Source organism: Camelus ferus, chromosome 32 (assembly GCF_009834535.1).
Source record: "Camelus ferus isolate YT-003-E chromosome 32, BCGSAC_Cfer_1.0, whole genome shotgun sequence".
Classification (NCBI taxonomy): domain Eukaryota; kingdom Metazoa; phylum Chordata; class Mammalia; order Artiodactyla; family Camelidae; genus Camelus; species Camelus ferus.
This window is the reverse complement of record NC_045727.1, coordinates 16,284,401-16,304,909: the sequence shown is the minus strand read 5'-3', so window position 1 is coordinate 16,304,909 and position 20,509 is coordinate 16,284,401. Positions and strand designations below refer to the sequence as shown.

The 20,509-nt window shown below is 47.4% G+C and overlaps 1 protein-coding gene across 1 annotated transcript in view; it reads left to right on the top strand.

Annotated features, from left to right (window-relative positions):
- SEZ6L (seizure related 6 homolog like) overlaps nucleotides 1-20,509 on the top strand; it is a 159,303-nt gene that overhangs the window by 134,082 nt on the left and 4,712 nt on the right. Inside the window, 6 exon segments of the mRNA XM_032471244.1 lie at nucleotides 3,087-3,281; nucleotides 5,553-5,744; nucleotides 13,271-13,465; nucleotides 15,834-15,866; nucleotides 17,725-17,836; nucleotides 19,402-19,504. Coding sequence (XP_032327135.1) covers nucleotides 3,087-3,281; nucleotides 5,553-5,744; nucleotides 13,271-13,465; nucleotides 15,834-15,866; nucleotides 17,725-17,836; nucleotides 19,402-19,504 — 830 coding nt within the window.

Sequence of the window (20,509 nt, the reverse complement as noted above, 5' to 3'; positions counted from 1 at the left end):
AGCTGCCTTTAGAGGGAGATTTTCTGATGACTTGGCTTCCATCTCCCTCCCTAGACTTCTCCTCCCCCACCCCTCCCTACTGGAAGATGAGGTCATAATTTTGCTCATTTGTCTCCTCTGGTCCCTCAGTCAGTCTCCCCAAACTGCATTCAGCTTGATGGCAGAAATCTGACTCTATCCAAGGCTGCCCAGGGTTGACCAGAAAGCCTGGCCAGTGTTCAGTTTGGCACTGTGTTGAAGAGGATGTGCTCTTGTTCACTGAAGCTGAAACAGATTCGTGTGACAATTTGAAGCTGGCGAGCACTCTTACATATATTATTTTGTTTCATCTTCAAATGCACAATCTCCATTTTCCAGAGAGTTTGGCTCACAAATCTAAGTGCTAGACCCTGTGCTAGGCATCAGGATACAGGAAAGGATAGAATTCTCTCCCTGCCCTTGAGTCAGTTAGTGAAAAGGAGAGAGACAACGTCAGGGTCCTGTGCTGACGAGCACAGGGTTTCAGAGAGTGCTCCCCCAGGGTACACAGCCTGGCTAATTTGGGATTAAACAAAAAGAGAGAAACTTTCAATGTTTTCTCCTTATTTCTGTTAAAGAAACACATCATTAATTTCACAGAGAAGGGAAGTGGGCCTCTGTATTTAATTTTGATGTCAAGCAATTCCTCGTGACTACTTATACTGAAGACCATGTTGCATTTAGAGGAGGCCATGCCTGAAATCAGTGGGAAAGAGTTCCATGATTGATTAGTGATGTCTGTCATGGGCATAGGAGAGGTATTTGCTACCCTAGGTCTAGACTTAACCAGACATAGATGCAACTCCCATTTCTGTAAAGGGATCAGATGGAAGGGTTAGGGGTTTCTGTTGTCATCTAGAGAATTCTGAGGCTCCTAGACTGATCTCAAGGCCAAAACCCAGCTCTGGAAAGTGGCCAGGGCTTATCTGCTCTGGTTGCTGTCAGAACCTTCCAGAGGAACACTCTGGGCGCACATGGTTCTGACTTCAAATAATTCTCCTCTGCACAGGCAGAAGCAAAGACCCACTCTACTCACTGCTACTGATGTTTTGCTAGTGTCTGTGGCCAAGCGCCTGTGGAGGGAAAGGAATAAAAAGGCAGAGATGGGAAAGCAGTGTCTTCCAAAGATTTTGGTCAGTGGTGTGTTTATTCCTCTAATCCCAAGGTAATAAATAAGCTCCATATTGTAGATCAAGCCCCATCAAATGACAGTGGATCCCTGGTGTATTGTGTTGAGAAGGATGGGGAGGTTTCAGCTTGATTCAAAGAAAGAGATTGCTGTGATTGATTAGCAATGCCTGCCATGAGCATAAGACCCGTCATTGGTGGCATGCACTCAGTGCATTTGGGTGTTTCTTTTGCCCAAAAGTTGGACCATGGTGCTGATCTTGACCATGAGAATGGAACCATGATCCCTATATTCAGATCCCTATATTCCTGGTGCCTGGCACATAGTAGGCACTCACATCTTAGTCAAACAAGTCAATGAATCCATGTAACTCATCTTAGTGTTACTGGTATATCGTGCACATGACTTAGTTTTCACTTTGCCCCTAAGGCTAGACAGGGTCATGATTCTGCTCTCCACTCTGTGATTGAGGACAGTGAGGCTCAGAGATGTTTATGGACATGACCGGAGTCACACAGCTTCTAAAACAAAGAAAGGATTAGAAGCGAAGTTCTCTGACTCCAGGGCCAGTTTTGTCATTCTTAGCAAAGGAAACAAGGGTTCATAGAAATAGATGATCCCAGAACCTCCACCTAGGATGTCTGGTGAACACGCAGATTCCTGAATCAGGGTCTCTGGGGGTGGAGCCTGGGAGCTGAAGAACAGAAAGTTAAGTGAGTTGGCCAAAGCCGCCCAGGTGGTAGACAGTGGGGCCAAGATTTGAGTCAAGGCTGTGCTGCACTGTGGCAGCCACTGAGTAATCCCAAACGCAGTGGATGCCACAGAGGAGACGGGTGGTCCTGCAGGACTGTGTAGACCTGTCGGCTAGTATTGAAAAGTCAGACAAGCAAACCTTTCTTGGTCTCAAAGCATTTGGCACAAAGCAGACCACATATCCAGTTTTTGCCCCCATTTCTCCTCTTTCATCCATAGTGTGAGCATTTGCAGCTGTGTCCTCAATCCAGGGCTCAACTGATTTTTCAAAGGCCTAAAAATAGAGGCTCCTGCTCCCCACCAAGCAATTCTAGAAGCCATTTCCCGTTCCCCTTCTTCTTGCAGACACCCATGAGATCTCCCTCCCCCAAATAAAATCACGATGAAATCCCGGGAAAAGCCATGGCTTGTTTCTCAGAATGACTTTCCTGCAGACAGCGGAGGCGCTTTGCTTTCCCCAGAAGCACATGAGAGCTGCAAATTAATTACATGGCATAATTAGCTCTCTTCTCAAAATCTGTGCAGTGGGCACTTTGAAGCGAGACTCGTAATAGTGGGCTTTGGGTCGCTACCTTGGTAACGAAGGTTTGCAGGAGGAAAGCAAAATCATTCCAGAGGAGGACTCTGTGATAATTAACTGTGTGTAGCATTTTCTGGAGAGTGGTTAATGTTCGCTGATGATCTGCAATGTGATTTGAAGAATGTGACCAATGATTATTTCTATTCTAATAGTTACATTGTTATCTTAATCAGCATGACAAAAATGTATATTACTAATCCATCAAACCAGTAGATTTATAGACATTCTTAGAATGAGGCTGAGTGTTGCAGCAACGTATTGCTGTGTAACAGATTACCCCCCAAATTAGCAATAAACGTTTCTGATCTCACAGTTTCCTGTGGGCCAGGAATTTAGGAGTTGATACTGGGTAGTTCTGACCTGGGATCTCTCATGAGGTTGTAGTCAAGATACCAGCTGGGGCTGCCATCATCTGAAGGCTTGACTGGGGCCAGAGGCTCCACACCCAAAGTGGGAAGAAATTATTATAAAATCGCACTATAGAAGAGTTCTTGCAGGTTAAGGGATTTCAGAAATTGCATTGCTTATTTCTGGAGGCCTTTTCTTCTATTTGCTTTTTCCTCTGACATTCATAAAAGGAAAAGATAACAGTTTTTTGTTTTAAAGAGGTGTCAAGGAACGACTCCTGCTCAGATTTGCCGGAGATCCAGAATGGCTGGAAAACCACTTCTCATACAGAGCTGGTGAGGGGAGCCAGAATCACTTACCAGTGTGACCCCGGCTATGACATCGTGGGGAGTGACACCCTCACCTGCCAGTGGGACCTCAGCTGGAGCAGCGACCCCCCGTTTTGTGAGAAAAGTAAGCGTGGTCTTGTTTTTCCCTCTGGATCATTGCCCGGTAAATCCCTCCCACCCATCGTCTCTCCTATTCCACCGACACACCGGTCCTGCTCACAAATGTCATTTTGTAGTCCAAGGGCAGGAGTCTTAGACTCAGGTGCTTTCAGAAATCTGGCAGGTGATGTAAATGAGTGAAGCAAGCTGGGTGTGAGACCGTAGGGAGCGGTGTAGGACTGCAGTGAATGTATGTAGCTTATGTAAAAACATCATTCAAATTCAGTTCTTTAAAATACCTGCAGTAATCAGCCCAAACTAGTCTAAGTTGGCCCTTGGAGCCCCAGTTCAGAATCCCTGCGGTAGGTAAATGACTTCATCCAGCCCTGTCTCCTGGTCCCTCCTGCCTGCTCCCCTCAGGAGTGCGGGCCAGGTGTGTCGTGACAGCTGAGTCTAGCGTCTTAAAGATGGGTAGTGAAAGGAAGTGCTTCTGGTCTCTACATGGATGTCATAGTAGCAGTGGGCGGAGCTAAACTTGGAGGTGGCCTCCCCCACCCCCAGCCCTTTGCTTCCCACCTCCTACCTAAAGCTCTAGTCTGCTGGGAATCCTTGGATCCTGGGGGGTACTTTGGTAATTCTGATCAGCATGACCTAAATCACTGATTGCAAAATAAGAAATATGGACTGTGAGCAGAGAAAGAGAGTATCAGGGAAGGAAATTGTGGGGGTTCCATACAGTTCTTACCACAAACATTCCAGCATCAAGGAACATTCATTATAATTGTGGGAAACGTGAAGGGCCTCGCTAGTCACCAAACCAGCTATGGGAACGTATCTGTCTGTTCTGCAACAGAATGCATGTGGGGGGTGGGGCACAGCGACAGAAAATTGAAATGGACAGTGCAAAACGCCACGTGGTGGTGGCTGGAGAAACCCCTTATGGACTCATTGATGTGATCTACATCACCATTATTTTTTTTAAACATTTTAAAAGCTTGGAAGGGACATAAACTAGCTCTGTGGGACAGTCCCCTCACGTGCCTCAATTTTTGCCCAAAAAATAAAAGGACCAAAGCAGAGGGAATAAATTTGCATTGGGCCCCTTGTGTGTTTAGTTCCCACGCTGGGAGCCTAGCCGACTCTCCACGTCTGAGATGCAGACCCACCGCCCTGCTTCGGTTACTTTCTCTTCTAGTGAAACGAGGGCAGGAGAACCTCCGTAGGACACTGGGGTCCCACCTGGAAGTCCCTAGATGTCATTACCACCTTTCACTGGTTAAGCTCCACCCACGATGTTAACCACATCACACAAGTAACAAATGCTTGCTTGTGGTTCTCGGGCAGTGGTAAAACAGCGAGGTCGAAGGAGCAAGTCGGTGACAGCCTGCTGTCTAGCGGTGGCGCCACTCTCGAAAGAATCGTTCCAATTGCACGTGTCCGCATGGGTGTCCGCATGGGTCTGTTACAGATACACAGACACGCTGTATGTTTCGTGCAGGTGGACCCGCAGGGCTACATACAGAAATCACTGGTATGTCACCATGACAGGCACCAGTTCAGTACAGACTGCCCTGCAGCCACCCTTTTTTTCCAACTCAGAAATACAGATACGTTTTTGCAGCCCACAGCTTGTCTACTTCATTCTCTTTTAGTTGGATGACTGTTTTCCTTTCATCTATATTGACTTCTTTAATTTTCCTTTTTTTTTTTTGAGCCTTTTTTCTACAATTTTGCATTTTTTAATTTTTATTTATTGGGGGTGTCATTAGGGTTTTATTTATTTATTTTTAGTGGGGGTCCTGGGGGTTGAACCCAGGACCTTGTGCGTGCTAGGCACGCACTCTACCACTGAGCTACGCCCTCCCCACCCTATGTTGACTTTTTAATTAAAAAGTACTAGGTGTTTGTTTGACCACAGTCAAGCCCTACAGAGAAAACACTTTGTTCTCTTTAGTGGTGGATCAGGATGTCATGGAATGGTTGTTCCATGACACTTACCTCTTCTTCTGTTAAAGGCTTTGTATTGGGTTTCTTTTTCCCTCCTTTTTCCTATTTTTTAACTGTTGCAAGTAATGGTGTGATGTATAACCTTGTACATAGATCTTTGGGCAAATTCCTAGAAGTGGAATTAAGTTCAGGTCTCGGGTGCCCTGGCCTGTTCGCCAGCCACCTGCCTTGTCTCTCACACGGGGAAGGAGCTAAGGGAGGAGGCTCTCTGGCTCGTTCTGGAGTCGTCAGCAAACCTCCGGTCACCCGGAGCCCTAACGCCCGCCTGGTCTGCTTTCGTCCCGCGCAGTTATGTACTGCACCGACCCCGGGGAGGTGGACCACTCGACCCGCTTGATTTCGGACCCTGTCCTGCTGGTGGGCACCACCATCCAGTACACCTGCAACCCCGGCTTCGTGCTGGAAGGGAGCTCTCTGCTGACCTGCTACAGCCGCGAAACCGGCACGCCCATCTGGACGTCCCGCCTGCCCCACTGTGTCTGTGAGTCCTGTTTACTGACTTGAGCCCCCGGCTCACCCCTCAGTGACATAAGTTTCTACATCTTGGTTATCGTGAATAGTGCTGCCGTGAACATGGGCGTGTTAGTACCTCTTCAAGTTCCCAATTTCAATTCTTTACGGTAAATACCTAAACGTGGGATTGCTGGATCACATGGTGTTCTATTTTTAACTGTCTGAGGAACCTCCATAAGGTTTTCCATAGCGGCCGCACCATTCTGCATTCCCACCGAGGGTTCCCTCTTCTTCACGTCCTCGCCAACTCTTACTGTCATCTGGTTCTTTGATAAAGACCATCCCACCAGGTGTGAGGCGACACCTCACTGTGGTTTTGATTCACATCTCCCTGATGACTAGTGGCGCTGAGCATCCTTCCTGTCCCTGCTGGTCATCTGTGTGTCTTCTTCGGAGAAATGCCTCTTCCAGTCCTTTGCCCATTTTTTAACGGGGTTATTTGGTTGTTGGCTATGGAGTTGTAGGAGTCCCTTACATATTTTGGAAGTTAACCCCTTGTCAGATACATGGCTTGCAAATACATTCTCCTATTCCCTAAACTCGAGATTTCTCTCACCGATTATTTCCTTTGAAATTGCACCCTTACCTCATACTCTACACAAAAGGCAACTCAAAATGAATTAAAGACTCAAACATTAACACCTGAAACTGTAAAAATTCTAGAAGAAAACATAGGGGGAAAGCTTCATGGTTTTGGTCTCGGCAGTGATTTCGTGGCGACAACTCCAGACGTACGGGTAACAAAAGCAAATACAGGCAGGTAGGAATTCATCAAAATCGGAAGCTCTGCACAGAAGAGGGGAGACTTCGTTGTTCTGTTGTCACAAGCAACAGGGGCTCTTGCATCACACAGCCCTGTCTCCCCATCTGCCCTCTTCAGTCTGAGTCCCAGAATTTCAGAGCTGAAGGGAATCTGGGAGATAAAATGCAATTGAGGGGTAACCTTGAGATGACACACAGCTGCCCCCATTTTACAGACAGTAACAATAATTGTTATCTGTCAACCGTGCAAGGCATTATGCTGAGCACGTTGTGCATGTTTGTGACCGACTGTATACATGTGTACAGTATGTGTGTGTATATATGCAGATGCATCAAAGAGACTCAAGCTCGAAGGGAAATACAGAGATCAGGAGTTCTCATGTGCGAAACACATTGCTAAACATATGTAGGGAGAGAGAGATGTGAGTGTATGTACGTACACACATATACAAATGTGTGTGGGAGGGTGTGTAAAGGAAACTGAGACTCAAAGGGAAACATGACTAAGGTCACAAAACTTCTTCATGGGCAGGACTAGGATTCAGATTTTGGATTCCAGTCTCTAAGGCCAGCATTCCTTCCCCCAGTCTTGCCCCATCCTTTCACTGTGAGTGGCAGGGTCCCAACCTGCGCAGGGCTGTCCCAGGGGAATTGCGATCTGTGGCCCGAATGCCTTAACCACAGCCACATCCCCTGACCTTTGGGCCAAGTCCACACTGGTTGTTTCCCATTGTGGGTTGAACTGTGCCCCCCCCAAAAAAGGTATGTTGGAATCCTAACCCCCCAGGACCTATAACTGGGACCTTTTTCAGAAATAGGGTCTTGGCAGATACAGTCGAGTTAAGATGAGGTTGCATTGGATTAAGGTGGGCGCTAATCCAGTGACTGGTGTCCTCATAAGAAGAGGGGGACTGTGACCCCGATGGAGACACAGACACAGACAGGATGCTGCAGAGATGGGAGAGCCGCACCTGCATGTCAAGGATGCCCTGCTGCCTCCTTGATTTCAGGCTTCTGGCCCCCAGAGCTATGAGGCAGTGAATGACTATTGTCCCAAGCCCCCCAGTTGGTGGCACCTTGTGACAGCATCCTGGAAAGCAAATATAGCTCCCTTCCCCCTCCCAGTGACTGAGGGTGATCCAGAGCATCCTGAGTAATTCAAGCTCCTGAGACCCAGAGATGAAAAGCTACAAATAAAGGCTCATTTAAAAATACTGAAAGGTGGAGCTATGTTTAAAATGAAGGAAAAGGCACCTCAACTAATGAGGCACACAGCCTCCAAAGAGCCCCTGGGCTGCAGCGGCTGCTGAGCTTCGAGAAGCCGACTTCCCCCCCTCCCTCCGGGGCTGCCTTCCCCTGAGACCCAGGGCGCTCCGGTGAGAAGGCGTCCTTGACACCCACGCTGATGAGTTCACGAGTCAAGCTGGGTGTCAGGAGACACGCCGATCCTCCTTACAGAGAGACGCCTGGAGCAGAACCCGGTGTGGGGTTCCAGCAACCTTCCAGCCAGGCGGGGCTGACGGAAGCTGGCACGTGGGGTGGGAGGATGGTCAGATTCTAGCAGTCAGGTGCCGGGGCGAGGGGGAGGTTGTATCTGGGGTCCAAGAGTATTTTTAAGGACGAAGTTGTTGAACATAAAACAGCTTTAAAATGTTTCCTCTGCTGAGCAGAGGAAACAGCCTGGTTTGATGAGCATCTTGGCTGCACCCTTTCCCAATATTGACATGTTTAATTCTCACAAAACTGCACGAATGGTATGTATGTCCACTTAAAAGCAGGCAGAGAAGGCTCAGAGAGGGTGAGCAGCTTTCCTGAGGTCACACAGCAGGGGAAAGAGAACCCAGGATTCCAGCTCAAGCCTGACTAACCCCTCAAAGCATCATCACTCTGCAGCCTTAGCTCCTGGGTAAAGTTTTGGGGCTCTCCTATTGACCAAGATCGTCCACCAACAAGCTCATGAAGTGGATGGCAAATTGTATAAGCTCTGGTTGTCTATAGCCTCTGTTCACATCACTTGCCCAATGTCGTGGTTTGGTCCAGCTGGGACTCAAAGCCATGTCTTTTCACTCCTGGTCTGTTTACCTCAGGCCACTTTGAGAACGGAGAGGTCAGGTATAGATTTGCCATCAGACACACCCCCTAGCTCTGCTGAGTGACGTTGGGCTAGTAGCTCTCCCTCTCTGGGCCTTAGGGTCCTCCCTTGTGAAAAGGAATTACTACTTCCTACCAGGCAGGATTGCTGGGTATAATTCAGTCATTTAACGTGTCCTCCTCTAGGCAGGCACATGCTAAGACGGAGGTTCCCAAACTTTCTCAGCTCACAGTCTCTTTGGAGAGTTGGGGTTGTTTTGTAGATTTCCTGGGCCAGGACACCTAACAATTATATTTAGTAAACAGTTAGGTCCAAACCACTTAATAAGTAGCTATATATCCTGACACCCTTGCAGCTGCTTGAAAAAGTAAGGCACATAAGGTGAAAGAAAAGATGTTATTTTTATTTCACTTTTTTTAAAATTGAAGTATAATTGATTTACAATGTTCTGTTAGCTTCTGGTGCACCGCATAGCGATTCAGTTATGTATATGTATGTGTATATTTCATATCCTTTTTCATTATAGGTTATTACAAGCTATTGAATATAGTTCCCTGTTCTATGCAATAGGTCCTTGTTGTTTATATAAGAAAGAATGAAATAATGCCATTTGCAGCATAGATGGACCTAGAGATGATCATACTAAGTGAAGTAAGTCAGAGAGAGAAACACAAATATCATATGATATCACTTATATGTGGACTCTAAACCAATGACACAAATGAACTTGTTTATTTCATTCTTAAATAACACTTACTTACAATTACAGTAATTGTAATGCAATTGTAATACAGTTACTACTGCAGAGATGCCTGTTGGGCTCCACCAAACTTCTCAAACTTTCAGCATCAGGTTGGACTCCGCCCCCTTCATCCCCTGGTCCTTATTGATTTTGTCACAGTTCTTGCTTTTGAGAACCACAACCACAGAAACCTCGCTCTGCAAAGACGGGGCATCATCCAAAGGGAAGAAGCTCAGTCTGATGTTAAAGCTGTGACCTTCCCCCAGCTACTGGTGCACATGGGACTGGAAGATGTCACTGTGTCTCCTCAACATTTTTTTTTAAAACCTCAAAGAACCCCAGTGAGATTGTGGTGGCACCCCAGGGCACCATGGCACCTAGTTTGGGAACAGTAATGCTAGGCTCTGAAAATATAGCAATGTACAAACAGACCCAATCCACATTCTCAGGGAGCCTGGGGTCTGTTGAAGATGCGGGAGGAGAAACAAGTCTATGAAGGAAATCATAAGAAATCCTCAGCATCACCTCCACCAGGAAGGCCTCCCTGACTGCCAGGTTAGGTCATGTATCTCTCCTCTGTGCTCCCATGGCTTCTATAGTTACATAGCACTTGCTGCAGCTGACTGAGATGACCTGTTTACGAGTTCCGAGACTCAAACACATACCTCACCTGCTAGGATTGTATCCAGTCGGTTCTTGTATCCCTAGGGCCCAACAGGCTCAAAACAATGACAGTATTTGTTGCTATTACTGCCATCATCACCATTCGCAGTACTCATGCAGTCTTAATTGCACTTCGCAGCTTTGTTGCAACTTCTCTTTGGTGACGGCAAGGTAGACAGCTGCTGGGGCTCCCGCCCAGAAAACATCAGCCACACCATGAAAAGTAATGATCTGACAAACCCAGCGAGGGTTTTGTGGGTGGCTCTCTGGGGAGGTACAGAAGGATTCTCCTGGGGGCCCTTGGCCTTCGCTGCCTTGCCCCCAGAACACCACAAATAGGAGACAAGGAGATTTCCTAGCCTAGGAGGAGCCCACGTGGCCAGACCGTGGCCATAGTAAAAGTTTCCACTGACGAGTCATCCCCAGGGGCTTCCCCTCTGCCAGCAGGCTGAGCTCTAGCTGGGTGCCCGTCTTCATTAAGAAATTCCTGTCTCTGAGAAAGCCATAGCCCAGGGGATTCGGGCACAAGAAGGGCCCTTCATTCTAGCAGAACCGTTAAATGCACAGGATTTAAAAGCCAGCAGGTCACCTTTGCATCTCAGCTCTGCCACTGGACAGCTGCGTGACTTTGAACAAGCTAAAGCTGGTGTCCTCATCAAGCAGAAGCTCATGACAATGTGCCTAGTATACAACAAGTGCTCAACTAACATTGGTTGCTAATTACCGCTCAGTTTCAGTGTCCCACGACTACAAACCCTTCATAACAATAGCCAGGGAGACTGATTTTGAGCATTTTGCTCAAATGTGCTCCAAAAATGTACATTTTTTCCTATACTTAATGCGGTGTGGAGGGAGGGGAATAGAAATGAGGGCAGGTGTGTGATTATGTCTGTAAGACCATCAGTCCAGCTCTCTTGAATTCCTGGGAGAGAACGGGATGAAGTCACACCATTGTGATCAGAATCGTTTAAACCTAAGACAAGTGATTGTCAACCAGGGGTGACGTTGCTCCCCAGGGGACAGTTGTCAGTGACAATTTCTAGAGACAGTTTTGGTTGTCACAACAGAGGGAGGGGAGTGCTCCTGGCATCTCGTGGATGGAGGCCAAGGGTGCTCCTAACACCCTACCAGACACAGAACCACCCACCACAGAGTTGCCCAGCCCAAAATGTCAGTAGCATGTAGGTTGAGAACACCTGCCTTAGATGATCTTATTTCAAAGTGTGGGTACATACTCGGAATGTCATTGTCCAGCCACATCCCACCTAAGGAGGAGGTGTTGGTCCAGTCCATTTACTTAACAGGCAGGAAAAAAAAAATGAAGTCCAGAGACATAAAATGATTCACCCAGGGTCACACACTAGATCCAAGCCTCCGGTTTCAAATTCAGGTCACTTTCCATCCTGCCATCTTCTGGGAGCTGAGGATAAACACAAATGCCTTCAAAAAACAGCTGGCTTTTTGCCAGGGAAAGAACTTTGTATGGAATTCTCAGACTCTTACTGATGGCCGGGTCAGAATTGAAATGGACTGACTTTGGAGTCAAAGAATCAAATCACAGCTCAGCCACTTCCTTCTTGTGGGACCTTTCACAAGAGACCTTCCCCTGAGCCTCAGTTTCCTCATCTGTAAAAATGAGTGTATAATGCAGTGATTAACAGCAAACTTGGACCACTTGGATTTGAATCCTATCTCTCGCACTAAGTTAGCTTAACAGGTTACCCAACAAGATACCCAAGAGTTCTGTGCTTCACTTGCTCAGATATAAAACATGGACAATGATAATAATATCTGTGTCTTGTGGTTGTTGTGAAACTTAAATGAGTTTACAGCTATAAAACTCCAAATAGTGCCTGGCTCATAGGATGCTCTCAGTAATTGTTGGCTGTTCTGCTCGGAACTGTTAACCATCTTTAAGGACTTGAGGGAGGATTAGAGGTAATATTTGTAACTCAGCTGGTACAAAATGGATATTTGAATTAATTTGAGGAATTAATTAATTAAATGATTAATCAATTACTTAACCATCCCAAGACACCAAAGCAGCAGTTCTGAGCCCTAAATCCTTCAGTCCTAAAGTTCTGGCTGGACTTTAGAATCACCAGGGGAGCTTTAAAAATAATACTTTGGGGGAACTAATTAAATTAAAATACCTTAGGGGGCAGAGCCAGCTCACTGAATAATCTAGGGTGATTCTAGGATGAAGCCAGGTGAGAACAGCTGGGGACGCCTCCCCCTCATCTTCCTAGACCTGCTGTCAACATCTTCCTTTACCCCCAGGTCTGAGAATTTGTCTTTTGTCCCTTTCTATCTCCCCAGGGTCAGGACAGTGCCTGGTCCAAGAAATAACCTGTATATTACATGAACGTTAAGTTACGAAAAGGCAGGGGTCACGTCTCTCTTTCTCATCATTGTATGTCCAGGGCCAAGAACAGTCCCTGGCACATAGAAGGTGTTCAGTAAATATATGTTGTACTCATTAACCTGTTAATTTATGAAAGAAAATTCCAGGGAAAGTCCGTGGGGAATGCCTTCTGAGTTGCCACTGCCACCTGCTGGCACCTCTGCTACACTGCAGGTGCTGCACTTGGAATTTGCCTTCTCTTCAAGGATCACTTACTTCCCCTCCCCCCAGAAGGAAGGGAAGCCCAGGGAATTAGATCAGCATTTCCCGGGTAGGGGGCATCAGGGAAGGCTTCCTGGAGGCAGAGACCTAAAGGCTGAGTATTGAAAGACAAGACTTATCCAGGCTGGGTGGGCAGGTGAGGTGTAAGGTGAGAAGCAAGAGGAGTATTTCATAATTTAGCAGCACCACTGTCCACCGTTTACTGAGTACCTACCTTTCAAGGGCATGCTAAGCCTTTGCACACATTGTCTTACTTAATCTTCCAAGTCCCTATGAGATGGGCACTGCTATTATCTCCATTTTACTGATGAGGAAACTGAAACTCAGAGAGTTCATGGCCCTTGATGGAGGTCACACAGCTAGTAAGTAGCAGAAGCCAGATTTGAACCCAGACTCCACAGTGTGGTACATTCTACTGTGCCCCTGAGTAACCCACGCCCAGAGGTAGGGGAGGGAAAGGGGAGTTTGAGAAATGGGAAAGATCTCCATGCAAGGTGGGGACGTAGAGAAATGATGCTGGGGAGACTGGACTCAGTCACACTGGCTCTGAGTAGGAGTCCCCAGAGATTTGCGTCATCTCATCAGAGCTCCTTTTGGCTTGCCTTTTAGCGGAGGAGTCCCTGGCGTGTGACAACCCAGGGCTACCTGAAAACGGGTACCAAATCCTGTACAAGCGACTCTACCTGCCTGGAGAGTCCCTCACCTTCATGTGCTACGAGGGCTTTGAGCTCATGGGCGAAGTGACCATTCGCTGCATCCTGGGACAGCCATCCCACTGGAACGGGCCACTGCCCGTCTGTAAAGGTAAAGAAACTTACCCACATCCCGGGGACCGAGGGCTTTGAGCTCATGGGTGAAGTGACCATTCGCTGCACCCTAGGACAGGTTTCCCACTGGAACTTGCCACTGCCCCTCTGTAAAGGTAAAGAAACTTACCCACGTCCCTGGGACTTAGGTACCCAGAGATGTAAGAGTTGACTTGCAGGGATTCTAAATTTGCTCTAAAAACCCAAGCTACTGTGTTTCACTAAATCTAAGACCCCACCACTATTATTTTCCAGACCACCGAGAAAGAAGGAAGTGGTTGCCAATTAAACAATGACACCATGCCTTCTCCTTGCTTGGCTTTTTTTTTTTTTTTTTAACTTACTAAAAGAGCTCTTTCAAGATTAGACTTTTAAAAGAGGCAGCCTGCCTTTGACTCCTGCTGGCACAGCGTGACTTAAACGTCTCCCGCCTCCTGCACTTCCTTCTCCCAACTACTTTGTTCCCAAGGGTTACGTGCACAGCCTCTCGCCGCTCCTCCCCACCATCCACCCCACCCCCACCCCTGCGCCCGTTGCCTCTGGGGAATTCTCCCAAGGCGTTCGCACCCATCCTCCAAAGGCTGAAGAGTTTGCGCTAAGGATTCCGCGCGCACGAACACCGTGAGCGCCGCCTGTTGGCCGCGATTATAACACCCCATTGGTTTTTTAAGACACGCCCCCATCTCAGAGATGGTAAAGGCGGGGCGGGGTGGGGGAAGGAGGAGGTATATTTTAAAATCAGTGAAACACTCATCATTGAAATTAAGTTATGACACATCTATTGAGATTTGGGTCCATTTATCTGTGTCTTTCATATGTGAAATTAATAATCATATCCGAAATATGTTCAATGCTTTAGGCAAGTGGATTTAACCTTTTACAGTTAAAACTCTCTTAATAATCAGGCAGAATTCTCTCCCCATGGGGAAGGGAAACATACAGTTCTACGTTTCTACCTGGGGATCTATAACTTTAGCGGATCCCCAAATGCCTATGTTCAGCACTTTTTTTTTTTTTTTTTTTTTTGGATTGATGACAAAAGTGTTTCCTGCAAGAAGCAAAAGAAATCAGAGTTGCATAAGAAGCATTGGCCGTGGCTCCCTCCCTCCCTTCCCCTACCCCTTCCGCGTTCCTCTCCAGAATCCAGTACTCATCACCTTTGAGCTTGTATGAGTCCCGGCTTCCTGGGACTCATACAAATAGACAGACTGGAAGGATGGGAAGGGGTTGTTTGTTTTTTACAAAAGGAAAAATAAAAAAAGGAGGGGCATGTCATACAGTTCTCGTGTTTTGCTTTTCCCCACTTATCAGAGACATCCGTTGAATCAGAAAACAAAACCATAGCTCTGCCTTATCTTTTTGCAGCATTTCCGATCATTCCACACTGAGTGTCTGTCATCATGCACTCAGTCTTGCCAGCGTGGGTGGATCTGCCGGTTGTTTCCCTGTTTCTTGTTGGGTTTGTTTTGCCAAAAACATCCTCGCCGGAGAATTTTCGGCCCTGGCTCTGCCATCGTCCACCTGCCCTCCCCCTCTGACCTGGGTTTCCCCTTGGGTGAAATAATTGGATGAGTCCACTCAGGTTTTCTAAAGGAGGGTCAGTGGCTGGGCCAGCAGCAGCAGAATTACAGGGAAGTTGGCCAGAGCTACAGACGGGCCAACCCCAAGGACGCCGCCTCGGCAGGTCCAGGAAAGGGCCCAGGAAGCCGCACATTTTATCGCTGACCACACTCCAAGGTACAACATTTCCTTCCAGTTCTAAGATTCCATGGAAGCTTCTGCCCCCCCAAGACAGGCACTCAAGGGTCCAGCTCATGTCTAGGGTGGAAAACATCTGCCTTTGGGATTTTGTCTTGACCCTCACCGTTCATCAACCTTTGTCCTACATGGAAACAGTGAAGAGGCCAGAACTGCGCAGTTAAGAGCAGAGGCTCGAGACAGCCAAGCAGGTTGAAGTCCTGCCTCCATCCCTTAGAAGCTGTGTGGTGACTTCTCTGAACCTCCGTTTGCTCATCTGTTAAGTGGGGATGATTATAGTATCTAACGAGATTGTTGTGAGTGCTAAGTGCGCAAATGTATGTAAAGCTCTTGATGTGCGGGATCTGACACGTGGTGAGTATCAGGAATTCGTGCCCTATTTCTTTCATGTCTATCCCCTCAGCTCTCAGGAACTTAGGAGTGTGTGCAGGCATTTCCGCTAACTCCAGTAGCCCAAGATTTAAAACAAACAAACAAAAACTGTAACTCTAACTTCAGCGCAGCGTGGCATGGACTTTTGCATCTAGTTGGGGGGAGGGGGCGGCTTCATTTCATGCAAACGGAGTGAGTTCACTTGACATTGACCAATGGTCCAATTTCCCTTTCAGTGAATCAAGACAGCTTTGAACACGCTTTAGAAGGTGAGTCCAGTGATGACAAAATCCAGTAAACCAAGCTCATTGCAGAAAGCAAGGGCAGGTCCTTGAATATCCTTACCCGGGTGCTTTAAAAAAATTTTTTAAGCAAAAATTCTGCCTTCACACTGCCGAAGATCATTTCAAAATAGATGATATGAAAAAGAAAAAAAACTGTGGAATTTGCAACTTACAGCCCAAATTAGGACCTGAGAGAGAGCTGGCCCCAGCTCTGTTCATGCAGACGAGGTAAAAACTTCTGGGAGTCCCCTCGCCTGAGAAAGGCGTCACCCTCTTGTAAAGCTTTTCAACCATGTGGTGCCACTTTGGGGAACTACATCCATGGATGCATCACCTTCCATGCCGAGCATCCTCCTGGTTTTGGGGGAGAAAGATCTTCCCCGGGGAATTTTCTGTTTTCCCCTCTGTCTCTCTCTTCTCCAGCATAGCTGTCCATGGATCACCCCCCTTGTTTTCTGTTCTTTTGTCAGAAGTTACCAAGTGAGATTTATTAATGTAGAACAAGATGCTAAAAAGTGATCCAGGATTTTGTTTTTATTTTGTGGTTCCCTCCCTTTTCAGTCCCTCCCCCAACACGTAAAGTCCTCTGCTGTCTGTATAACCTTCGTTCAGTTTGGTCCAAAACCACTCACTGGGCTGTGGTGTCAAAAATATATACTTTTTGTTTCATTTTAAAAATCCAAGTTTTAACCAATTAGACAGTTTTTATTATTATTTTGGGAACCACTTGGCTTTCTGACAATAAACAGTTCACTCAGAATCTGGGGCGGTGGGAATTCCATGCCATTAGTTGCTCGCTTTTGCAACAGATGACATTTTAATCCAAGCAGACAGAGCCAGGGCTCAAATACATGAGCGGGGCGGAGAGCACGTGTTAGTCACTCCACTGGAAAAAGAGAGAGCGTTTATTGGTGCTAGGCTCTGTTCAGGCCCATCCTTTGCTGTCTTCCACCAACCAATGAACCGTGCAAACATGTCAAGGCCTGGCTTGCTCAGGGAGTCTGATGCCATCGTGGTGTTCCGTGCGCACACATTTCTCTTGGGCATTAGGATCGATTTTTCAGACCCGAAGAGTGGCGGTTAATGGATTATAGATCGGCTGGCGTGCAGCCGGGCCCTGTTAGACATGGCGGCGGAGAACCGCAGAGGGGCGGAGGCCAAGTGTCCCGAGGGGATGTGGGGGTCTTCCTTGGAGCCATGCTGAGAAAACGCCCCCATCGCCCCCGCCCCCTCCCCCACCATGGTCCTCATAGTTCTTGGGGTCTCCACAGACCGTGGGGAGGTAGCAGGAGGCTCCAGGGGAGGCGGAGAGGGCTATCAGAGAATGAGCGGCCGTGGCCTCTGAGGATGAAAACGGGGTCTTCCCAGTTGGGGTGTCGTGGGGTGCAGGGTCCTGAGCACTGACCCGGCTGCCCAGCGCCCTCTGCTGGACGGTCTGGTTGAGCCGCTCTAGGGGGGACCTGCCAGTCTGGACGCAACAAACTCTCTTCCCCACGGAATGTCAAGCAAATCTGCCTTTCCTGATAGCACATTTGAGATTTTATCCAAGTCTTCCCTTGAATTGGATTTTAACCAGATTTCAACCGGTAACCACCCTCCCCCCCCCCCAAGAAAATGAGTTAAAAGAGTGTACATCTTGGTGGCCTCAGTGACCACCCCATCCAAGGATGGGTCTGGGCTCTGTTGCAAAGAACCATTTCCTCCAGTCTGCCCTTCTCCCTTCTGGGGATGGCTCTCCAATGGCCAAGGCTCTGTGACATCAGCTCTTTGAGTGGGTGCAGGACTGGGAGGGCGGGAGCTCACCTGGGAGCCAGGTGCCCTCACCAGCCTGTGTGTTTAGTAGCAGAAGCGGCAGCGGAAACGTCTCTGGAAGGAGGAAGCATGGCGCTGGCTATCTTCATCCCAGTCCTTGTCATCTCCTTACTGCTGGGAGGAGCCTACCTCTACATCACCAGGTGCGGGGCTTCGGGTGGCGGTGGCGGTTGCCATCCATTCAACAGTCAGTGCCCCGGGGGACTGGGCACTTCACCTCTCTGAGCCTCAGGTCTCCACCTGTAACCTTGGGGACAGTGGCACTTGTGTGATCATCAGGATGGTGTGATTCGACTCAACTCTGGGAGAAATTTTTCTTATTGAAGCCTAGTTGGTTAACAATGTGCTAATTTCTGGTGTACAGCATCGTAATTCAGTTCTACATACATATATATATATTCCTTTTCATATTCTTCTCATTGTAGGCTATTATAAGATATTGAATGTAGTTCCCTGTGCTGCACAGTAGGACCTTGTTGTTTATCTATATTATATGTAGTAGTATCTGCAAATCCCAAACTGGGAGAAATATTTAGATTGAGCACCTACCAACCCTCCGTGCAGCAGCGAGTCAGACAGACAGTATCCCTGACGTCATGGAGCTAGGGTTTAGTGGGAGAGACAGACATGTGCTGTTACCCGGCACACTCACTCATTCATTCTGTCATTGACTCATTCATTCATTCCTTTATTCAACAAATATGTATTGACAATCTAATGTCATCGTCCCTGGTGTTGGGGATCACAGAACTTGACTTTAATGAAGAAGGAAGACACTCAGCCATGGCCAGGATACTCACTAATTCATTCAACTTCACAATTATTGAGCACCTACTATGTGCTGGGCCGTCTTCTGGGCTCTAAGAACATCACTGTGCACAAAACAAGAGGAAATCTTTGACATGAGGGGCCCAGGTTCTAATGAGGGAAGATAGACACTAAGTAAAGTATAAAATAAAAGTATGTAGTACAGTAGAAGGTGCTAAATGCAGGGAGAAAAAGCTTGAAAGACAGAAAAAGGGATCTGGAGTAGGCGATAGTTGCATTTTAAATAGGGGAGGTTGAGGGGACCCCACTGAGAAATGACATTTGAGTAAGAGCTTGAAAGCAATAATGAGTAAACTATGCACATATATGGGAGAGGAGGATTCCAGGCAGAGAAACAGCATGTGCAAAGGCCCTGAGGCAGGCTTTTGCCTAATATAAATGGTCTCTGCCCTGTGGAGCTCACAGTCTGGAAGGGAGAGAGTAGAAATATGCAAATTATAAGACACTATGATAAATACAATGAAGGAAAGAGGATAGGGGGTGGGAACAGAGACCACCTCTAAATAGGTGGCCGGGGAAGGCTGCTCTGGGACAACACAGTAGATGCCTAATAAATGCACATTATTTTTGCTGTTGCTCTTTGCATTAAAGAGGGACTTAAATTGCCTTACAGGTGGAAAAACCTTAAGCCCCACCCCCTCCCCAGTAAGTGGAGCTACAGGGCATTAGTGATCACTGGCTGGGTTAGGCTCTGAGAGCAATTATCATTTCAGCTTTCACCCCACTCAGATTCTCGCCTGCAAGAGGCTGTTTCCACACATCCTCCTTGTCGTTCGCAGAGGTGCTGGTGCTCAGGAAGGTGCTGATTCCCTTCGGAATTGTAAGGTATCGCCTAGTCCAGGAAAAGTAACTTCTCTTCCCTTGACTGTCTCTTCTCCAGATGTCGCTATTACTCCAGCCTCCGCCTGCCCCTCATGTACTCCCACCCCTACAGCCAGATCACCGTGGAGACCGAGTTTGACAACCCCATTTACGAGACAGGGGTGAGTTGGTCCCTCTTCATCTGCTCTGTATTTGTCAGCATTGAAACCGGAGGTTTAATTTCCTTTTGCTCACAGTGCCGCTGGTGGAAAGGCATGGCTAGTGGTCCCGTCTCATCCCCACTGAGACCCCTACTGAGACAACTGCCGGAGAGCCCAGCTCTTTTTGCGAGCTGGTGACAAGTCCATCGCTCTGTTCATTCTTAGCAGAATGACCACAGAAGGAAGAGGCTGCTGGATGGGTCAGAGCCCACCAGTGGCCTGGTAGCAACAGGTGGCATTCCCAAACACCCTGTTGAACTCCATTCCTTGCTGAATGGCAGTGTGTAACATCCCTCCACATTTGAGTGGCAGGCTTTGTGTTGGGTACTAGGTACACAGCTAAGCCAAACAGACACAGTCCTTCCATTAATGAGCTTATAGTCTTGCAAAGGAGGCAGATATCAATAATAATAATAATAATACGTACCATGGGCATATTAAATGCATATCACCTTATGCATAATCTCCTTGAATCCTTTCAACTCCATATGATAGATTCTCCAGTTATTTCTGACTGACTGATGCAGACACTGACGTTCAGGGAGAGGAAGAATGATTTGGTCAGGTTGTACACAGTCAGGGCACACAACCTCACCTAGGACGCAAATTCTACTTGATTCCGTTCATCATTACACTCTCCTGCCTCCCCTTGAACCTCAATCTCATGTGCCAGTGAAAGTCTTAATTGCAACCAACCGTAATTTTTAAGGGCCATGAAAGAAATTGGACAGGGTGCTATGAGTGTATGGTGGGGAACACTTGGAGGGGGTGGGAGAAGGCATCTTTGAGAAAGTGAGATAAAGCTGAGACAAATAAGGTGGGTAGAATTTATATGGTGGTTGAAGAAGATGCCAGGAAGACAGGAGAGCACATGCAAAGGCCCAGAGGCACATGTGAAGAATTGGAAGGCTGGAGTGACTTTGCAAAACCACAACCCTTCAAATTCACTGTGTAATGATGTACAGT